The 21,301-nt window shown below is 51.2% G+C and overlaps 1 protein-coding gene across 27 annotated transcripts in view; it reads right to left on the reverse strand.

The window, feature by feature from the left end:
- The window catches only part of DYSF (dysferlin), a 231,859-nt gene that overhangs the window by 162,196 nt on the left and 48,362 nt on the right, over positions 1 to 21,301 (reverse strand). For 16 of the 27 annotated variants that reach the window (XM_037736130.1, XM_017521983.2, XM_017521976.2 and 13 more), the window contains exons 4-12: positions 18,208 to 18,313; positions 8,987 to 9,101; positions 7,592 to 7,684; positions 7,010 to 7,221; positions 5,224 to 5,352; positions 4,758 to 4,820; positions 3,998 to 4,048; positions 1,053 to 1,083; positions 358 to 473 (exon numbers count right to left, since the gene is read on the reverse strand). In XM_037736130.1, coding sequence (XP_037592058.1) covers positions 358 to 473; positions 1,053 to 1,083; positions 3,998 to 4,048; positions 4,758 to 4,820; positions 5,224 to 5,352; positions 7,010 to 7,221; positions 7,592 to 7,684; positions 8,987 to 9,101; positions 18,208 to 18,313 — 916 coding nt within the window. The remainder of the gene's footprint in view (positions 1 to 357; positions 474 to 1,052; positions 1,084 to 3,997; positions 4,049 to 4,757; positions 4,821 to 5,223; positions 5,353 to 7,009; positions 7,222 to 7,591; positions 7,685 to 8,986; positions 9,102 to 18,207; positions 18,314 to 21,301) is intronic. The other 11 variants (XM_037736135.1, XM_037736134.1, XM_017521989.2 and 8 more) reach the window with 1 other exon arrangement.

Raw genomic sequence — 21,301 nt, forward strand, 5'->3', positions numbered from 1 at the left:
TTCTTACCACCTCCAACTTATAACATTACTGACACGTAGAGATGGTCACAATACATTCTTAGGTAATGTAATTCAAGTCATAACATATACAAAATAATCTCACTGTTGCAAAAAGAAAAATATGTGTGTATATCCTTCCAGAGGGATGTGCAATAAGATAATACTAGCTCTCTTGGAGTGGTAGGATTATGAGTGATTCATTTCTTTATTAATACGTTTCTACATGTTCCACATTTTTCATTAATTACCATGTATTAGTTTAAATCAGAAAAAGAAATAGAGTTTCTGTTTGTGGTTTGGCACCTCCGCACCAGGTGCTGCGTGGGACTGTAGGAAGACCCAGGGAAATATACTCACAGGCGCTTCATCCCCAGGCCCCAGCACACAAAGGCTGGTTTTCAGGTAGCCTCTGGCCCCAGCAGAGAAGTCATCAGGGTCTGAGAGCAGCAGCCACTTCCTGAGATAGGCGTGCCCTAAGAGAGACAACATCCACTGGTGATCCCAGAATCAGAAGCCCCCAGCCTGTGGCCACACCCAGGAGCCCAGGCTGGACTGCACAGTGGGGCTGAAGGACTCATCCACCGGGCCATGAGCGCAGGACTCAGATTCTAGAATCAAAAGGTACTTTGAGTGTTCATGTGGTCACAACCAGAAATATTAACAGAAACTCCTGTAAGAGGCTGGCAGAGCCAAAACCAAGACCATTTTCCTCCCCTTCAGGAAGGAACCAGAACAGAATGGAAACCAGGGTGAGAGAAATCCTGGCTCATCACCCAAATGACCTGTCCCTGTCTGCTGTGAGCCCAGTGTCCAGTAATGGGGCCTCTAGATCTATCCTCCCTGAATGGGCCAGTGGAGACACAGGCAAGCGTGACACCCTCCCAAGGGCCTGTCTCACATGAAGGATGAAGGACCTGCCTTCCCTCCCAAGATCAAGCTCCTCCTCTAGATTCTAAAACCCCCAGGAGGGACAATGAGGATCCCAAATGGGTGTCTCCAGTCAGCCTCCAGAACCAAAATGCAAGGATACGGACAAAGTGGTGAGAACTTACGGGGCTCTCTGTAAATGGTGCCCACGTCCATCTGCAATCAATGAGAGGAGACACAAATCAAACCCTTGCCACCGAAGCATTAAAATGATTCCATTAAAAACATGGTTTTGAAGAACATTTGGAAACATAGGGAAACATTCACCATCTGATACTACGTGAAAAGAAAGTGAAATATATTTTGATCCCAGTTTGCTAATGAATGCTTATGTATAAAAAAGAAAGAGGAAAAGAGGCTGGGCATGATGGCTCATGCCTATAATCGCAGCACTTTGGGAGGTCAAGGCAGGTGGATCACTTGAGGTCAGGAGTTTGAGACCAGCCTGACCAGCATGGTGAAACCACCCCCATCTCTACTAAAAATACAAAAAAAAAAAAAAAATTAGCAGGGTGTGGTGGCATGTGCCTGTAATTCCAGCTACATGAAAAGCTGAGACAAGAGAATCACTTGAACCTGGGAGGTGGAGGTTTCAATGAGCCAAGATCATACCATTGCACTCCAGCCTGGCAACAAGAACGAAAAATCCATCTCAAAAAAAAAAAAGGAAATTCAACGCAATGGAACTATGTTATCCCTGCATGGTAGGTTTGGATGACTTTTATTTCATTTTTTATACCTTCCTGTGTTTCACAATTTTCTATTAAAAATCCATAGAGTGTTGGGATGAAGACAGTGGGGAAAGCTGCAGAGGGCGGGGCAGGGGGTGGGCACGGAGTATCTGGAAGCTGTGTACATTCTACTCAATTCTTGCTGTGAACCTAAAACAGCTCTAAAAAAAATCATCTATTTTTTTAACTCGTAGATTACTTTTATAATTAGATACAAATAAAATAATTTTTTGACTTAACCCTTCGGTTCTCAGAACAAGAATGTAAAGAGACTCAAAACATAATTAAGATTTAATTTGTTACAGAATGACTCAGGCTCAAGCCCATTCTTTTAAAAAATGCATCTCCAAGGGCCGGGCGCGGTGGCTCAAGCCTGTAATCCCAGCACTTTGGGAGGCCGAGGCGGGTGGATCACGAGGTCAAGAGATCGAGACCATCCTGGTCAACACGGTGAAACCCCGTCTCTACTAAAAGTACAAAAAATTAGCTGGGCATGGTGGCACGTGCCTGTAATCCCAGCTACTCAGGAGGCTGAGGCAGGAGAATTGCCTGAACCCAGGAGGCGGAGGTTGCGATGAGCCAAGATCGCGCCATTGCACTCCAGCCTGGGTAACAAGAGCGAAACTCCGTCTCAAAAAAAAAAAAAAATGCATCTCCAGGTAAACAGACTTAGTTTTTTATCTTGTGACTTTTTCCCACAGGCAATGATTCGGGAAGATTTCGCAAACACAAAGAAATCTTAGCTGCTAATCTAGCCAGCAGGTCCAACCCAGCAATTTTTTGGTGTTTTTGTTTTTGTTTTTTTGGTTTTTGTTTGTTTGTTTTTTGAGATGGAATCTGCTCTGTCACCCAGGCTGAAGTGCAGTGGCACAATCTCAGCTCACTGCAACATCTACTGCCCAGGTTCAAGCAATTCTCCTGCCTCAGCCTCCCGAGTAGCTGGGATTACAGGTACGCGCCACCACACCCAGCTAATTTTCATATTTTTAGTAGAGTCGGAGTTTCACCATGTCGGCCAGGGTGGTCTTGAACTCCCAACTTCAGCTGATCTGCCCGCCTTACCTCCCAAAGCGCTGAGATTACAGGCGTGAGTCACTGCACCCCGTGCCAGCAATTATTTATTGGGCAGAAGAAATAATTCTAAGGTAACTGTTATGACAACAGGCAGAATCAAGCCCCTTATTTTAAATTCATATCGAAAACACAAATTTAAAGAAGGGAGGCATGATATACTTGGATAGAGGGGAGAGGTTAAAATAAGCCTGTGCTCTTTCTTTCCTTTTGATAAGTCCTTGGAATTTTCAAAATGAGAAAATCAATAAGAATTACATTAAATTACATTAAAACACTCTGCAGGTCTCCTTCAGTCTGCAAAATTACTAGTTACCTTTACTTTATGTAATCTGTTAAATTCATTGGTTCTTGGTTCTCAGAACAGGGCTATTCAACTCTGGACTGTCTGGGACAAGTGAGGAAGCCTGGGGCAGGGTTCCCCTCTCTCCTCTGCCTCTCCATCTCCCAGGGATCCACATGTGACCCCCACTCCCAGCCCAGAGTGACAGTGATGTCAGGGCCAAAAGCGCCAGTCTCACCGGCCCAAGATGGCCAGGAGGAGGCAGAGGGCTGCCCGAACTCAGACCTCACACTGCCTGCCCCGACGTGGGGGAACATCCAAATTACAAATAAGGGGCTTGGTTCTGCCTGTTGGAAATAAGGGAAGAACTGCCCTCCCCTCTCTTTTTGTCAGAACACTTACCTTAGAAAACTTGTAAATTTATTACACTTGCCCTGTCTCTTTGAAATGCATCTTTTTAAGAAACTAAATAAGCCTTTTGTCAGCTTTAGTATACAAATGTCATAGTATACAAAAATCAATACAAGAGTTTGATTTTTGTTTGGTCTTCTGGATACAGCAAATTAGCTAACACAGATGGTCACCCCGATGACCGGGTGACTTTGGGATGAACTCGGTGTGAGTGGCTTCTCTTGAGAATGTGTGTAGTGTGCAATGGGTTGGACCTGCTGGCTAAATTCGCGTGGGATTTCTCTCTGTCTTTGCAGCATCTTAGCAGATCATTGCCTGGGATGTGCATCTTGCTCCGGTTTAAGACCTCTTCGATGATAAAAAGTGCTTTCGTTCTCTTCCACCTTCGTGGAGAGGTTTTCTAGGAAGAAAGGAGTGCTGCGCAGAGGGTTTGGCGTTGTTTTTTGAAGTTATGTTTTCCCAAAGCAGAGACACACGGGATCTCTGGAGTGCCAGCCCCTGCCCATGGTCTACAGAGGCTCCACCAACTGGGAGGAGTGAGAATTGACTGCTTTCATAGAAAATGAACTGTTACCCGGAACTCCCCGAGGAGAGCATCTGTCCTGAGAGAACGCGAGTCCACCACCTGCAGAGGAAGATCACCAGAAACTCACATTCACAGGGAGCACGTGGTCCACACCACCAACCCAATAGCTCTTCCCTCCCAAACAATAACTGCCAACACTTCACACTTCCTCAATTCCGGAGATCGTTCTACGCAATGGTTAGCCCTCACAAGAACCTCATCAGTAGAAACTGTCATCATCCCCATTCACGAATGAAACAGGGGCACAGAGACTTGTACAGAAACACACAATCGCTCCATGGCATAGACAGAGCTGGAATCCAGCCTACTGCCGGGGCCTACACTTTGAGCCACTAGGCTGTGGTGCCTTTCAGAGGAGATGGGGGAAGAGCCAAGGCCCAGAGAAAGAGAATCTCAGTCAGAAGTAGGCACATTTTGTTTGGATAAACAAAATAAGCTGGGAACTTAAATGTTCATTGCAAGAAGTGATTTAAGGACCCTGACCTGGCCCCCAGGGGGTTGCTGAGCAGTGGGGTCTCCTACAGCCACTGCCTCCCAGCTGAGCTGTTGCAGGCATTTCTGTGAGTTACTCCACATCACCCAGGTGTCAGGCTTTAACACACCTCCCTCTCACCTACATACACACTCACCGACAGGCACACACACACATGCACACTGACGTGCACATGCACACACACACAACTGTGCACACTGACACCTATGTGCATACATACAGCCCTCGGAGAACACTTGGACTGATGAGACGTACCGTGATAAAGATGGGCTCATCAAACAGCTCCGCGGGAGAATCAAACAAGTTGAAGAAAAGAGTCTGTTGGTTCAGAGCAAAGGGAGATGTATCAGTGCCTGCTGACCCCTTGGGCCAGGGAGAGGGAGGACCACCACCCCCAAGCCTCCAAGCCTAGTAGTTGAGTCCCCTCAGAAAATATGGATTGGGCTCAGCTCCGGGGACTGGACAAGTTTTGGGGTATTCTGCCCCTGGCCTCACAGACATGATGATTTCAGGGTTGAGTGGGTGGCTGGCCCTGGAGGGTGACAGGGATACAGGAGCCCTTTCTCCAGTGCCACAGATAACCTCCTTGGGGGCCAGCACTTCTCACCACCCAGGTCAGCACCATATGTAAACACACTTGAATGAATTGCCCAGTGTCTGCATTGGGCTTCCAGATTGGAAGGCCCACCAAGGTCTGGCCCTCATGGCCCGCGCCTCCCACCTCATTGAAGAGTGGGCTGTTTCCCTTGTGGATCCGAGTCCGTTTGGTCTGCCCTGCAGCAGTGACCTTGACCACAGGCTTGATGTTCACCCCCGGCAGCTGGCGCCCCTCGATCACCTGGACCCTGATCTAAAGTCAGGAGGGGAAAGAGTGGAGGAAGGGGGAAGGGTTAAGAACCACCCACCATCCACCCCAAGAGTCAGAAATCTCAGGGACCATCTCACCACTAGCTTCTTGGGAAAAGTATTAAAAAGGAATTAGGAAGAGCATTAAATGAACAATTATATTTTCCCACCAAGGGCCCTTGCATCTATACAATGCCATAGCTCCACAGAAGAGCTGCCAGGCTGCCCCTTGTCAGCTACACACATTAAACCCCAGAGGCGGGCAGACACAGTCCCCATTCATGTCATTCAGCCATTGGCACAAGCCCCACCCAAGACCCACTGACACTGGCATTTTTCAGTGGCTTGAATATCTTTATTGACAATTCCCTCAGAGGTCGAACTTACACAGTGAAGTGACCCCAGAAATAGTCTTTATTCTTTATAAGATGCAATGCTTTCTTACATTCTGAGAAGCAAATTGAGAATTTTTGCCATTCAGCTGTAAGTAAATGAAGACTTCAAGAACATCTATGCTTTCAAATATTAGGTAAGATATTTTAAAATATAAAATTTTAAAATATTAAAGCAATTCTATGAAAAAAGATATTTACTTGCTCTACTTTTGAATCAACTGTTATTTTTGTCAATTGCATGATATGGGAGGATATATTCTTAACAGCAATGGGAAGATAGATGAGTGATTTTTAGTCTTCTCATTTTAATGTATTTTCCAAGCTTTCTAAAATAAACATATGTTAGTCCCATAAAGAGAAAAAAGGCAATATGAAGACATTTGGGGAATCATAGTATGGGGGCTAGAATTTTGCCTCTTTGGGCAAACACAGTGGTTAGAGCTATGACTTCCACTTAAATTACCATGATTTAGAACAAAAATATTTTTGCGATTTGTTGCAGTTAGTGTTATAGAGATTTAAGCTTCCTGCTTTTAACCTTAAAAGAGGTTGTAAAGAGTTAACTATTACTGTGTGACTACATCAAAATAGAAAATTCTTTTGAAAAGAAAAAAAAAAGATAAGCAAAGGACCAAAGTTACAAGGCAAATAAAATGGGATGGATTTTGGATAAAAATGTGTCAAAGTGTTAATATTAATAGTTTTTATTCTGTGATGAGCTTGAACAAATTCAAATTCCACATGACTCTCAGAAAAATGCATGGCTCTATGCAGGGGATAGATACAGGGAGAAACAAGATGTTAGACAGAGCTTCTCTGATGTAGGGATCTTGTTAAAATGCAGATTCTGGTAGAGCAGGTCTGGGTGGGGCCTGGAGACCCTGCATGTCTAACAAGTACCCAGGTGATGCGGAAGGTGCTGGACACAAACCACACCTGAATAGCCAGGAGCTTGCTGGCTGGATACACCCTGGTCAGGAACACAGAGCAGAGGTGCAAGGACATGCTGCATCTCTGCAGTGACCTTTCCTTCTAAGCGCAAAACCATGGGGCTGGGCAGACTTATTCTGAGGACCCAAGATGTGAACTCCCTATTCAGCATCTGCCCAGGCCCAGGGACACTACAGATCCCCACCCCCACACCTCAGGAGGGCCTGAGGATCCCACATACATTTTCCCCTGAAGCTGGACAAACCAGGCAGGTGCCTGGCACCAGCAGCTGACGGCTGAAGAGGAGTCTGGGGTCAGAGAAAGTCCATTCATCACCTGGAAGTCCTGTGGTTTGTCTGACAGCAGCTTTCTGGGTGTGGGCGCACTTCGCTTTCTTTTGACCCCGGGGGGGTGGGGCGGAGGATGCGAAGGTGGTTTCCTCGGAGTGATGGGAGCGCCTGGGCCTGGAGTCCCGCTTTGATCCAGGAATGGCTCTGCCTCATCCCCAGTGAGTGCCTGGTCCTCTGTGTCTTCCTCTCCTCCTGTGTCTAAGAGGAGAGGACCCTAATGAGGCCTGGGTCCCTCTGGCCCTGCCCCGAGGACCCAGCCCAGGGGGCAGAAGATCCAAAAGACAAGGGCACTGAGACCCACCCTCTCTCCTCTCCCCATGCTCTCCCCATCAGTGAGCCAGGATGGATAAGGTAGAAAGAAGAGGGGCTTCCAGCAGCTGAAACTTGAGAGTAGTCAGTCCAGTTAGTCAACGGGAAGAAAAGAGAATGGCCCTAGCCCTCCCACCCGCCAAGTCCTACAGGATGAATCCTCTGCCACCTGGCCCCACGCCAGCGAGCTGACCATGGCGGCTAGTGAGACGGTTACAGGGAGGGTCTGGGGTCGAGACAGCCCTGACCCGGGTCTCACCCGTGGGGGCCGGCCACTTCTTTCCAGAGTACCTCGTGTCCATGGTGCTGTCACTGAGCAGGGACCAAGTCTCGGCCCGGCTCTGTCCCCCACCTGTCTTGTGGGCAGGGCATAATCCCAGGAGGGGAGGGAGGAGGTTGGGGTGAGAGAAACCAACCTACTGCACACCCAGCCCCAACCCTGCCTTCCCCGCCCACCCCAGCCAGAAACAGCTCAGAAACAGCTGCCAAGCCCAGTGGGACCTGTCCCCTCTCGCCACCTCCCAGGAGGGTCCAGGGGCCTCCCCTGATTGGCCTGCACCTAACTCTGTCACATCCACTTCAACGCGGTCCCAGAACATCCAGCCCTCCACCACCAGGGGCACGTCTCCTTCCTCCCCTGAGCCCACTCCAGCTGCAAGCTCAGGATGACCAGGTTACTCCAGTCCAGGCTGATCTCCGGTCTCTAAGCTTGGCCAGTGCTGAGCCCCAGGGAGACGCCTCTGCTCTGCCGACCTCACCACAAGCCCTGCGCTGGGCTGGCCCCAGGACAGGCACAGGGTACACCCGAGACAGGGGCTGCTCAGGTTTTAATGCTGGGTTTGCCTCTGGCTCCCTTCACTAAGAGAAAAACTCTAGAGTCTTTCTTATGGGCAAGTGCCCACTGACCTGTGTACATAGCTTCCTCCCAAACCCAGCAGGCTAGACCACATGGAGGCTCCCATGCCCGGGCCCACCACTGGTGAGCCAGCCACCCCAGGCTGGGTCCTCACTTGACCAGCCTGGCAGAAGCACGTGAAGAGAGCTGAGACAGGCACAGCACTTAGCTAATTTAGTCTGCTCCCTTCACAATCTATGGGTCCAGAGAGGGAGAGTAATCAGCCCAAAGTCACACAGCAACTCAGTGTCAAAGGCGGGACTGGAACCCCGAAGTTCAGCTCAGGGCTCTTTCAAGGAAAAAAAAAAAAAAAAAAAAAACTAGTGCTTTTGTCACACACCATTACTGAAGGCCTGCTGGGTGCCAGAGCAGGGAAGCATTTGGTTCTGGGGCGTCTGTGGGCCTCAGATATCACCTGAGCCAGCTCCTGTCCCCACACACCCTTCTTGAAGCTGCACAGCTCAGAACACCCAGCCCAGGCTCAGCCCCGTCCTCGGGCAGCTGGGGCTGGGAGGCCTCCTCACACTACCCCCAGCAGCAGCCAAGGGAGCGTGCCTGCTGCGCCTTCTTTCTGCACAGCAGAAGGCAGCCCTCAGGACTTCCCACCCACCGCACCCTCTCCTCTCCAGGCCTGGGCAGCCCCCAGCCTGGGGAAGGCAGCAAAGGCCGGGAAGCCTCCCTGCAGCCCCAGCCCCCAGGTTCAAGTACCACTGCTGGCCTTCTTCCCAGGGCCCAGCGAGGCCACCATGGGCTACTCACCTGCCACTACATCCAGGTCAGGCAGAGTCGGGGAGGGCTCCAGAGGAGTGGGGGGCGGGAACATGGGCACAGCTCCAGGCAGCGGCGTGTAGGACACCTGCAGGACCAGCGAGGCCTGGAAAAGACGACATGTTGGGGACAGGTTAGTGCGCTGGCCTCAGACCACTGCCCGCCAGCAGCTTCCCTGTTTCTGGCATCCCTCCACCAAGTAATATGGCTCTGGTAAAGGCCAGGTTTGCAGGGAGCTGTGGCAAAGCCACCCCCAGGGTCCCATCAGCATAGTCAGGTGGCTCAGAGTACAGAATCTGGGGTCAGTTTCCAGCACTCAGGAGCTGTGTGACCTTAGGCAAGATCTGTGACCTCCCCATGCCTCAGTTTCCTCATCTGTAAAACTGGGGTTAGTCGTAGCAATAGACCTTCCTCACTGGTCAAATATAGAGTGGATTAGCTGACGCAGCACGTAGTGAGCATCTGCAAATGAATCAGGGATCCACCCGTTCCTGCAGGGTTCTCCCACTCTCCACTCAGCCTGTCTAAAGGAAAATGTCCCTCTGGCCACTCTGCTCAGTCAATGGCTCGCCCCTACTTCTCCAGGGACAACGAGGCTTTGCTCAGCTTTGCTCAGGCCAGAGCTCGCACTGAGAGGGTCTCAGGGTGCTGCCAGCCTTGTGGAGCCCTCTTCCTTCCTACCCCCCACCATGTCCTCAGCTGCCCCGGCTTGCAACAGCTGGAGAGGAGAGGGACTGGTGACACCCCTCAAGGACAAGTTCGGGTTTCCCATGTGCCCACCCCACCCCAACCCAACCCTCGCCCTGAACCTGGGAACGGCACAACCTCATCAGGCTCTGCAGCCTGGCTCCTCCCCAGCCTGCCCAGCCCCGCCCCAGCACCGCAGGTCCAGCAAGCCTCCTGGGCAGCCATTCTCTCAAATTACAGCAACGGATACTCTACGAAAGTGTGGGAAGCACAGAAAGCCTAAAGAGGAAAAATGCAAAAGAAAACCAGTTGTCCAGAATTCCCTGACTCCGAATTCCAGCTCTCTCCAGTCTTTCAAACAAACAGTAGACAGGTCTGCTGTATGCAAAATGATTTTCTTTTACTGAATGTCAGGCAATAATTCTCCCCAGGTTTTGACAAACCCTTTATAAGCATAATTTTTACTGAGGCATAATGTCCCTCTGAGTGGCTCTGGCATAGTTCACGGGACCTTTCTGCTGAATGACCTTAGGGACGTCAAGAGACTCCCAGAGCAAACTCAGTCCCGAGAGAAGGGCCTGAAGGCTTCTGACATATTCGGCTCTTGAGCTTGAACTCTTCAGGCTGGAGCCTGAGGAGGGACAGCCTCACTAAGGGAGAGCAGCACTGGTGGAAAACAGGGCTCAGAACACTGAGGAAGGAGGCGAGAGCCCGCTCAGCATCCCAGGAGACCCAGGAGGAGGTCGGCAAAGGCCACTGAGACCCTTGAATTCCCTTTCCCAAGGCCTGGCCATAACCTGTCCTGCGGGTTCCTGAATCACCACCAGGTGTCGCCACTTGAGCATCCAGTCCCCTCAGCTCCCGCAACCCGTGGAGGGGTAAGGAAGAGCCTTCCCATCTGCGCAGACGCCCCACCAGACGCCCAGACTCCTTGCGATACTCCAGTTCGGTAGGTCTAGGGTGGGCCTTGGCATTTGTATTTTTGACAACTTTCCTAGGACTTTCTTCCACTTCAGCAAAAGGTTATTTTGACTCTTTGGAGAAATAACTACTTTCAGGGCTAGGGCAAGGAAGATACAAGATGAGCCTGGACCATCTTCTTGTGCCAGAAAGGAAGGAAATGCTCAATGAATGAATGATTTTTAAAAACACATCAAAAGAGGCTGGGTGCAGTGGCTCTTGCCTGTAATCCCTTTGGGAGGCCGAGGCAGGCGGATCATGAGGTCAGGAGTTTAAGACCAGCCTGCCAACATGGTGAAACCCCTGTCTCTACTAAAAATCCAAAAATATTATCCAGGCATGGTGGCATGCACCTGTAATCCCAGCTACTCGGGCGGCTGAGGCAGAAGAATCACTTGAACCCGGGAGGTGGAGGTTGCAATGAGTCAATCGCACCACTGCACTCCAACCTGGGCAACAGAGCAAGACTCCCTCTCAAAAACATAAAATAATAAATAAATAACATAATGTAATGTAAAAACATGTCAAAAGGACACAGTAGCCAACTTTCAGGAGCTCCCACAGGCCAAATCTGGAACAATAGAAACATGAAAATACATAATGACAGCAACAGGTTAAACAATTGAATAAAATAGAAATACACAAATCCATATTGCAATAAAGAAATAGGAAAGGAAAAAGCTTTTTCGGATCACAAAATGCCAACTGATTAATGCAGGAAAAATAACTGAGAATATTACTATTTAGCAATCATCAAAGCAATAATAAATTCAACCAAGAAACAGCAGTCGTGTTAAAACTGGGTATGGCCAGGTGCAGTGGCTCATGCCTATAATCCCAGCACTTTGAGAGGCTGAGACAGGAGGATTTCTTGAGCCCAGGAATTCAAAACCAGCCTGGGCAATATAGTGAGACCCTCATCTCTACAAAAAATAAAAAATTAGACAGGCATGGTGGCCCACACTTGTAGGCCCAGCTACTCAGGAGGCTGAGGTGGGAGAATCACTTGAGCCCCAGAGGTCAAGGCTGCAGTGATCCATGATTACATCACCGCAACGGAGGGACACTGATCTCAAAAACAAAAACAGCTCATGGAGGTTGGGGAGGGTGGCTCACGCCTGTAACCCCAGGACATTGGGAGGCTGAGGCAGCTGGATCACCTGAGGTCAGGAGTTCAACACCAGTCTGGCCAACATGGTGAAACCCTGTCTCTACAAAAATGCAAAAATTAGCCGGGCGTGGTGGCATGTCCCTGTAATCCCAGCTACTCGGGAGGCTGAGGTAGGAGAATTGCTTGAACTCAGGAGGCAGAGGCTGCAATGAGCCAAGATTGTGCCACTGCACTCCAGCCCGGGCAACAGAGTGAGACACCGTCTCAAAAAATATAAAAATAAAAATAATAAAATAGCAGCTCATGGAACTCATGGGTAAAGTTTAAATGGCAAAGAGGATATTACAGAGTCACAAAATTCTGACGTGAGAAAGGGGAGTGGATGAATGATGAGTGGGACATCCAGCAAGCGCTAGTGCAATCACATGATCACAGTTAACGGTGTGGAAACAAACGAATCACAACCATTCCACCTGATAGGGCCCAAAGAGAGCCACACAGCGTCAGTGTGTCACACTCTCACCAAAGACACACACCCTAAATCTAAACATAGGAAACATCAGACAAAACCAAAGTGAGGGACATACTACAAATAATTGGCCTGAATTTCAAAAAATATCCGGCTACAGGGTTATAAAAGTCACAGAAAGACTGAGGAATTATTCCAAACGGAAGGAAACTGAAGAAACAAAACAGCTCGACGCAACACATGTGCCTTCGTGGGATCCTTCTGCTACAAAGCACACTGTGGGAAATGGATGAGCCTTGAATGGGGTCTGGGGATTAGATGAAAGTGCCCTGTCCATGTCAGTTTCACCCTTTGAAAGGCTGTGCTGTGGTTACGTAGAAGAAAGTCCTTGGCCGGGCGCAGTGGCTGACACCTGTAATCCCAGCACTTTGGGAGGCTGAGGTGGGTGGATCACGAGGTCAAGAGATCAAGACTATCCTGGTCAACATGATGAAACCCCGTCTCTATTAAAAATACAAAAATTAGCTGGGCGTGGTGGCACGCGCCTGTAGTCCCAGCTACTTGGGAGGCTGAGGCAGGAGAATTGCTTGAACCCAGGAGGCGGAGGTTGCAGTGAGCCCAGATTGCGCCACTGCACTCCAGCCTGGGCAACAAAAGCGAAACTACATCTCAAAAAAAAAAAAAGGAAGAAAGAAAGTCCTTAACTGCCCTTTGTCAGATGGGTGTGTGTACCTATGCAATAATCTTGCATGTTCTTCACATGTACCCCAAAACCTAAAATGCAATAAAATAAATTTAAAAAATAAAAGAAAAAGTCCTTAACTGGAGAATAGCACGCCGAAGTTCAGATGGTGGGCCAGGAGTTTGGCACCTTAATGTCAAATGGCTCAGGGCAAAATACTCTTTGTACCATACTTGGCAACTTTTTTTTTTTAGATGGAGTCTCTCTGTAGCCCAGGCTGGAATGCAGTGATGCAATCTCGGCTCACTGCAACCTCTGCTTCCCGGGTCCCAGTTCAGGCAATTCTCTTGCCTCAGCCTCCTGAGTAGCTAGGACTGCAGGTGCGCACCACCATGGCCAGCTAATTTTTGCATTTTTAGTAGAGACAGGATTTCACCATGTTGGCCAGGCTGGTCTTGAACTCCTGACCTTGTGATCCGCCCACCTCAGCCTCCCAAAGTGCTGGGATTACAGGCATGAGCCACCGCGCCCGGCCGGGCAACTTTTGTCTAATTCTTAAATATTTCAAAATAAAAGGTTTTAAAAATATGCTTCTTTTTAGGAATAGCCACAGGAATCTCCTTAGGCAGAGACAAATAAAGCTCCCGCCCATCCATGCTGACTCCAGCCCTCTAAGAGTAGCATGAGGTCAGGACCAGCTGCATAACATGCAGGCCCAGCGCAAAATGAAAGTACAGAGCCCCTTATTCCAAAATAAAACATTATCTGGGCATGGTAGCACACGCTTGTAGTCTCAGCTACCCAGGAGGCTGAGGCGGGAGGGTCACCTGAGTCTACTTGAGCCCAGGAGGTCAAGGATGCAGTGAGCCCTAAGAATTTCAAAATGGAAACAGTAGAGAATGAAGCCGAGCACGAGGCCCTTGTGAGTGCAATGCTCCATGCAACGGCCCCAGAGGCCAGGCCTGTGTGAGGCGTGTGTTTGATTTGGCCTGAGTTGCGCCCACATCTGAAAGACGGGGAGTGATGTCTGGCCCGACCTGTTCATTCAGTAACTCATGCATCCATTACCTCCACGTGTGTGTGTGTGTGTGTGCTTGCATGTGCACGTGCCAATGTGTTGGGCATCTGCCAGGACCAAACACACTGTTCAAGATTCTGGGGACACTTCCACAGATAAGACAAAGGCCCCTGCCCCCATGGAGCTGATGTCTTGGCAAAGAAGACAGATAATAAACAATATATAAAATAAATACATAAAGCACAGAGCATGTTAGAAGGAAAAGAAATGGACTCTGTCACCATGCCCAGTGACAGAGCAAGAAGGATCAGGGGAACGAGAGGGTTTCAGGTTGCAATGTTAAATCAAGCGGTCTGAGTGGACCCCAGTGAGGTGAGGAGAGTTCAGCAAAAAAACTTGAAGGGGCCACACCTGGGCTGCCCTTGGGCCTCTGACCTTGGAATCAGATCCCCTAGAAGAGCGCCTCTTCCTGTTTCTAGGCGCTCACCCTGCTATCCCCTCACTGCACACCACCTGGGGGCTTCTATACACCATCTCCGTGAGAGGGGCTGCCAGCTTGTAACTGCTCCCCACCATGCCCAGTGACAGCTCCTCAGCATGGGGACTTAGGGGCAGCCCTCAGCAAGATGCAGACAGGAGCAGCCCTCTCCAGAGAGAGGGCTTCAGAGACTACTTAGGCAGCCCCTCCTGGGGTTTCCTGAGCATCCGGTGTTTCTACACCGACAGCTCCGCACCAACCTCCTGAAGAGCTGGCACCATCCTGGTGGCCCCAGGCCCTCGAGGCTTCTGGCACAGAGGCAGGTCTGTCTTCTAGCTGCCCATCAGGGAGCCACAGGGATATCCCTGCAGATCCAGAGGCTCTGGAGCTCAGGGTCTAGAACAGACCTCAGCACTGGGAAGGGGCCCCAGAGACCACAGCTTCAGGATCTGGTGGTGAATACCGAAGGTCTTTGGCTGCTGAGGCTCTTAAGGGAAAGTGGGCATGTCTGTGGGATCTACCCAAGACCAGGACCTTGTACCCTCACCATGACATCACAGCTCAGCCCCTGTCTCCTTCTCTAGACAAACAGAGCCAAGATTTTCTTTCTGGAGGATGTATATGAGCCCTGTGATCTCCCAGATCACAGAACCCAGGCCTAGAGCTCCCAGTGGGACCTTTCTCAAGGTCCTCCACATCATGGGACCCCACCTGAGAGCCCAGGTCCTCAGCTCTCCAGCCCAGCAGCACTGCAGGGTTCTCCCCCAACAAGGCCATTGTCTTGTTGTCCACCAAACATGCTGCCCTGGAGTGGGGTAACGTCGTCACCCTCGTCCACTGCCTTGGGGCCAACAGTCAACAAGATCAGCAGAGCTTGAGGCTCCTGTCTGGCCCCATACTAAGAGGTCACAGGAAACTGAAGGCAAGGGCAGTCAATGACCTCCTCAGACCCTCCCTGGCTGTGATCCTCCTCCAGGTTATATGGCCAGGCGCTGGGGTCCTTCGCCCACCCTGCTGTGCCCAGCACATTGTGTGCCTCCTACCTCCTCAACCAGCACTGAGCACATCAAAACCAAAGCCCAGACCAACCCACTCTCACCTCCCCTGACACATGTCCACGTGGATAGGCCTGGCCTGATGTGTGCCTGGCCCTCACTGACCTCTCCCTCAGATAACCTCCAGAGGCAGGCAGAGGGTAGCTGTGGCCCTGAGGTGATACAGGGTTGGTGGGTATGAGCTCCACATCCTTGAAGACAGCACAGCTCAGGGACTCACCGAGCACTGGCCTGACCGCCTCAGGTCCCTGCTCCCAGCACACAATTCCTTCCTGGCTCCCCGACCCGCACATCACCGGGCTTCATGGGCTCTTGTCCTCTGTGATCCGACTCTGGCTTTAAGGCCCGGGTGATGCCTACTGAGTGTTCGCCAAGTGTCCACACCTTCATGAGTGAGCTACTCTTAAAATACATCCGGGAGGATGCTGCTTCTTTCCTCTGTGTGTCCTAAATCCTCAAGGCCTGGAGGTTCCTCCGGGACATGGGAGTGTCTTCTCCATCAACCTAGCAGTTGTCAGAGGGTAGATCTGGCAGCTTCCATGGCACACAGCCCAGCCTGCCATATCTGAAGGGACTCGGGTGAGAACACTGAGCAAAAGGCGAATGGGGTGCGCAGCCGGCCTATGGCAGGGCTCCCAGCCTCTCCACACCCCTCAGTCGGTGAGGGCTTCCTAAGGATCCCACAGGCCCTGCACTCACTCCCATCACCCCATCAGCAGTTTCCTTTGGCCCTTAGAGGCAACTGAGCTACCGTGAAATGGGGGGGCCCAGCATGCTCTGCTGATCGGGCTTGGCTCAGAAATGAGGTCTCACTGAGTGGCCAGTGAGAACCCTCAATGTTGGCTCTCTGTCCCTGCCAAGCACACCCCCAGTTATCCGTGCCTTGCCCTACCATGCAGCCAGCCCGGGTCCCAGGCAGGAATCCCCAGCCCAAAGGGCCATACGAGCTGCCTGGGGCTGCGCTGTGACTTTAATGCCGTCACATGGACTAGAATCTGATCCTTGACTCTGAACAGGTAAGGACTGCCTCCTGCGCAACAGGGAGGAGGCTCTCCCACCCCATTCCCAGCCTGAGCTCAGCTAGTGGGGCTCAACCCAGCAGGATCCAGCACTTCTCACCCATCTGCCACCTCCTGGATCTCACACACCCTTCTTGGAGACATGGTTGGTGAAGGAATGTAAAGTTCTGCAGACAGCCAAGAATCCCCGGCCAGGGAGGAGAAGGCAGCAGGCTCCCAGCTGGTAAGCGTGAAGCCCAGACAGTATGGGAACAACGATCAGGAGGAGGTGAAGTGAGGCATGCAGGGATGGTGCCAGCCTGGCACAGCCCCATGAACAGGGACAAGCTATGGAAAGCTCTGGCTTGGGGCTGGACTTTGAGGTTGGAGGGGACCAAAGGGCAGGAAACGCCAGAGCTGGAAGTGAGGGTCAAGCCTGACCCCAAGGCCCTCTCTCACCAGCTGCCTTGACTGAAACCTGTCATCCCTCCATCTGTGTTCTGTGCCTCAAGGGTTGGGTCTGAGCCTCCTCGGGACCCCTGAAAGGGTAGTTCCGGAACTCCCTTGAGTCCTCCTTGACCACAGGGAGTGTTAAGGAGGGCCCGAAAGGAGAATGAGAGGGGACTCGGAGTGACAGAGACGGACTTGGTGAATACTGCTCTGGGCCAGAACGTTCCTCCAGTCAGTCCAGAGGGATAGACTCTGCTGGAAAGTGACATCTCCTACGAAGGGAGCAGCCCAGGCATCCCCAGCCTAAGATGCCCAGGGAGCAAAGTCCAGCACCGTGAGGGAGGCAGACTGGGAGTTCAGTGAACCGGGAGTCCAGCCATGGCCCTTCCACCAGAGGGTCTGGGATGAGCTCCGTGTTTGGGCCCCCATGGGGACAGCCACTGACTATGCGGTTCCAGTGTTTCCTTTTCCCTAGGTCTCAGCATCCAGTCTCGTTCCACTCAGAGCTCTGCCCAGACTGGCCACTTCCTGACTCACCCAGCCAGCCAGGAGCCCCGGCCTCACACACCCACCCCAGAGCAGTGCAGCCGCCCTGCCTGAGAGATGTCAGGGCCCGATCCCCTAGGCCTCACAGGGAGGAAGTAGTTCCAATCCTTGGATCCTGGTACATCCCGGGAGGCGGGGCTGACCCACAGGGGAGGTCAGGAATTCTATCAGGAAGAGAGAACCCGGCAGGGTATATTTAGCTCACTAAAAATAACAGGCAGAGAGGAGGGCTGGACACTGTCTGCTTGGACTGGGGGAGCGCTGAGGCCAGGGGAGGGGCAGGAAGAACAAGGGAGGAAAAGGAAGAAGGTCACGGTGGGCAGGGGAGAGGGCTGTTTCCCTCCCTCCCTCATGCTCTGTGACCCAGATGGCTCAGAGATTCTGAATCTGGAGAAGAGTGCTGGGTGGTGAGGGAGGAGGGAAGTCTGCCAGGAAGACTAGGGGGGCTACAGCCAAGGCTGACCAGGAAACGGGGGACAGGAGGTGGCCAGTCAGGACCAGACCAAGGGGTGGGCCAAGCTGCTTCGACACAAGGCTGACTTAAGCCCTGCAGATGGGGTCAGGACTCCCTCTGCCCTTCCCATCTCCCTGAGTCCAGGGCCCCTCCAGACACCGCATGCTCTGATCAGGGAGACCCAGGCCTGCTTCCTGGGAGCTGAAGTCAGACACGTATCTGGGGTCTGAATGGCAAAGCCCAAAGAGAAAGCCACCCGGCAATGCCTTGGACCACAACCTGGCAGAGGCTGTTGGGCACTTACCCCCGTGGGCTGCTTCTTGGTGTCCAGCAGGGGGGCATTGAAGCTAGCAGACAGACTAGGGCTGGCGAGGACCTCCCGGAGTGGGACCTTGGCTTCCCCCAGGAACCTGAGAGGAAAGAGAAGTTGAATGTAGAAAACTAGCTTAATGCACCCCAGCTCCTCCGCCAGACCCCTCACTGCCACCACTTAGACAAAGCTGGTCTGCCTAGACCCCATGATCACCCGGCACCCCACAAGGGCTCCCCTGCACCCCCACACCCAGTCACCACCATGCACCATCCCTGGAAGGCCTGGCCCCTGGGGAAATACTTGAGCATGGCAAGGGATAAGAGACACCTTTCCTTCCCCAAGGTCCACCTTGACCCCTTCCTGCTCCTCTCCAGAGGCCCAGCCACGCCTCCCCAGAGATGAAGGGTTATCTTCCCTTGAGCACTTGACAGCCCACCAGGTCTGCATCTCATCACCCCCACACTGCCCCTGAGCCCCAGCAGCCCACACAATCCACGCCTACACAGGCTGTCTGTATTGGAATCCCAGGGCTCAGCAAGCAGTGATTGTACATGAAAAGCAAAGAAATCTTCCTGTCCTCAGGGACAGGGAGAAAAGGATATTGGGGCAGGGGAAACTGGCCCCAGTCCTGAGAGGCCCTGGACAGTCCAAACCACACACGCCAGGGGCTGCATTTCTGACTGACAGGAGGGGCAGGGCACATGGATGGCTATTAGGAAAGACTGGGTCAGCAGCACGGTGGTCGGCACACGCTCCCTTCAAAGAGTGCAGAGAAAGCTATGAGACGGGCTCACCAAGTGGTCTGCCCCTCTGTAGAGGCAACAGGAAACCAGGGCAGCGAGTGGCCTGTGTCCATTGCAACCTGTCGCCTGGTGTCTGTGTGTGACTTCTGCTTGCCTCCCTGGGAACTGGACTTACCCTGCACATTACTGTCAGGGCACAAGGCCATGTTAGGCTGGCGAACAGCCACAGGTGTGCCTCTTAACTGCTTTTCCCTGATGGATGAACAGCACACCTGACATCCGGGATCTCTTTTCTGGTCTCTGCAAACACTGATTGGAATCTAGATTTTTATGACCCTATGAAATAAAACTGCAATCTCAACCTAACTAGGTGATTTTTAAAACTGACTACTCACACTGAGGTGCTACTTCACATCCACTAGGATGGCTGTGACACACACACACACACACACACACACACTTGCGCGCAGAGAAAAATCACAAGGTTGGCCAGGATATGGAGAAACTGGAATGCTTGTGCGAGGCGGGTATGGATGTAAAATGGTGGGAAACAGCATGGCAGTCACTCAAAAAATTAAACATAGAATTCTCATATGATCTAGCAATTCTACTTCTGGATCTATATCCCAAAATAATGAAGATCAGGGACCTAGATATTCGCACACCTGTGTTCATAACAGTATTATTCACAATAGCCAAGAGGTGTAAGCAAAGCAAGTTTCTATCAACAGAGGAGTAGATAAACAAGATGTGGTCCATCCATACAATGGAATAGTATTCAGTCTTAAAAAAGAAGATTCCGACACATGCTACAACACAGATGAACCTTGGAGACATTCTGCAAAGTGAAGTCAGCCAGTCACAAAAAGACAAATATTTATGATTCCACTTCTATGAGGTAGCCAGAGTAGTCAGATTCATAGAAAGTAGAATGGTGGCTGCTATGAGCTGCAGGGAGAAGAAAGTAAGGATTTATTATTGAACAGACACAGAGTTTCAGTTTTAGAAGATGAGAAAATGTTCCGGAGGTGGACAGTGGGAATGACTGATGTCATGAATGCACGTAACACCACTGAGCTATGCTCACAAATGGTTAAAATGGTAGTTTTTATGTCTATTCATCATAATAAAAGATTAAAATGAAAACCTAGCTGCTCGTTTAAGCTTCTCAACAATGAAAAATCTCTTTTTTCCAACTTTCTTGAAAGCAGCAGACTTCTGTCGCCTTGCACTTGCCCTTGCTAGCAAGGCAGTAAATGTAATATATGCTCAAGGTCAATTTTTCTAATGCTTCCTGAAAGAAGTAGATAGATGGGGAGAGAGATTTACTAATATTCATTCCAGGGTTCCAACCCCCCACAATGCTAGGAGCCATATTTTCTAGAATGTAAACTCATTTGTGTTCCATTCCTTCACAGCATGGAGCAGGTTTTTTACCATCACTTAATAAGCTGGGGCTCCTGGAGTGTCTCCATCCTAGGGGCTGGTACCAGGAGGCCCTGTCAGCATGTTGACTGAATTGTCCTCAAGACCCAGGCAATGTCAAAAACACCAGACTGTAAGTATAGAGGACACATGAGTCCATACGACATCAGAGACCAGAGTCACCCTGTCCGTCATGAGAAAACTGGGGTGTCAGAGGGGAGTAACTTGCTCAAGCAGGAGGATGGCTGAGCCAGCCTCAGGACCCAGGTCTCTAGGTTCCCTGTGCAATCCCCCAGAGCACTGGGGCTTCTCTCCTTGAGGACCAGGAGGCAGGGCCCAAGGAGGCCTCATGGACCACAGAGCTGCGCATGGCAGCTGGAGCTCCAGCTTGGGAGCCCTTAGGACTGAGCAGAGCAGAACAGCAGCCAGGTCATAGGGTACCGAGAAAAGCCAGACCTCTGCCTCCCTTGTGGTTGTCCAGGCCTCCCAGCCCAGGGAGAATTCCCGGAAGTGGGTCAGGGAACAATGGAGGGAAATGCAGAAGGAAGCAACGCCCCACCCCTGCCAGCCTGGGGTGCCTCTGAGATACCCAAGAGTCAGCAGCCAGGATTGACTGCTTGTTATTTCCTCCATGAAACCTTTTGGGGCCATGAAATGCACCCTCCCAACCCCTGCTATAGGCCTGAGGATGAGTCCATCCAAGGAAGGTGGCTTCCGCAGCCCCCACTCCTATAGGAGGAAATGCTGGAAATAGCAGGACAGGCTGCCCCTCCCAAAGCATAAGGAGCAGGCTGTAGTAGTCAAGTTCACAAGAGTCAGGGAAATTCAGAGCCTCCCAGGAAGTACTGCTCAGGGCGGAGAGGTGGGGGGGCACAGAAGAGGGACTCCCTGGGAGGCTAGAGGGGTCTGAGGCTTGG

The sequence above is a fragment of the Cebus imitator genome, unplaced genomic scaffold (genome assembly GCF_001604975.1).
Source record: "Cebus imitator isolate Cc_AM_T3 unplaced genomic scaffold, Cebus_imitator-1.0 Scaffold23, whole genome shotgun sequence".
NCBI classification, from domain to species: domain Eukaryota; kingdom Metazoa; phylum Chordata; class Mammalia; order Primates; family Cebidae; genus Cebus; species Cebus imitator.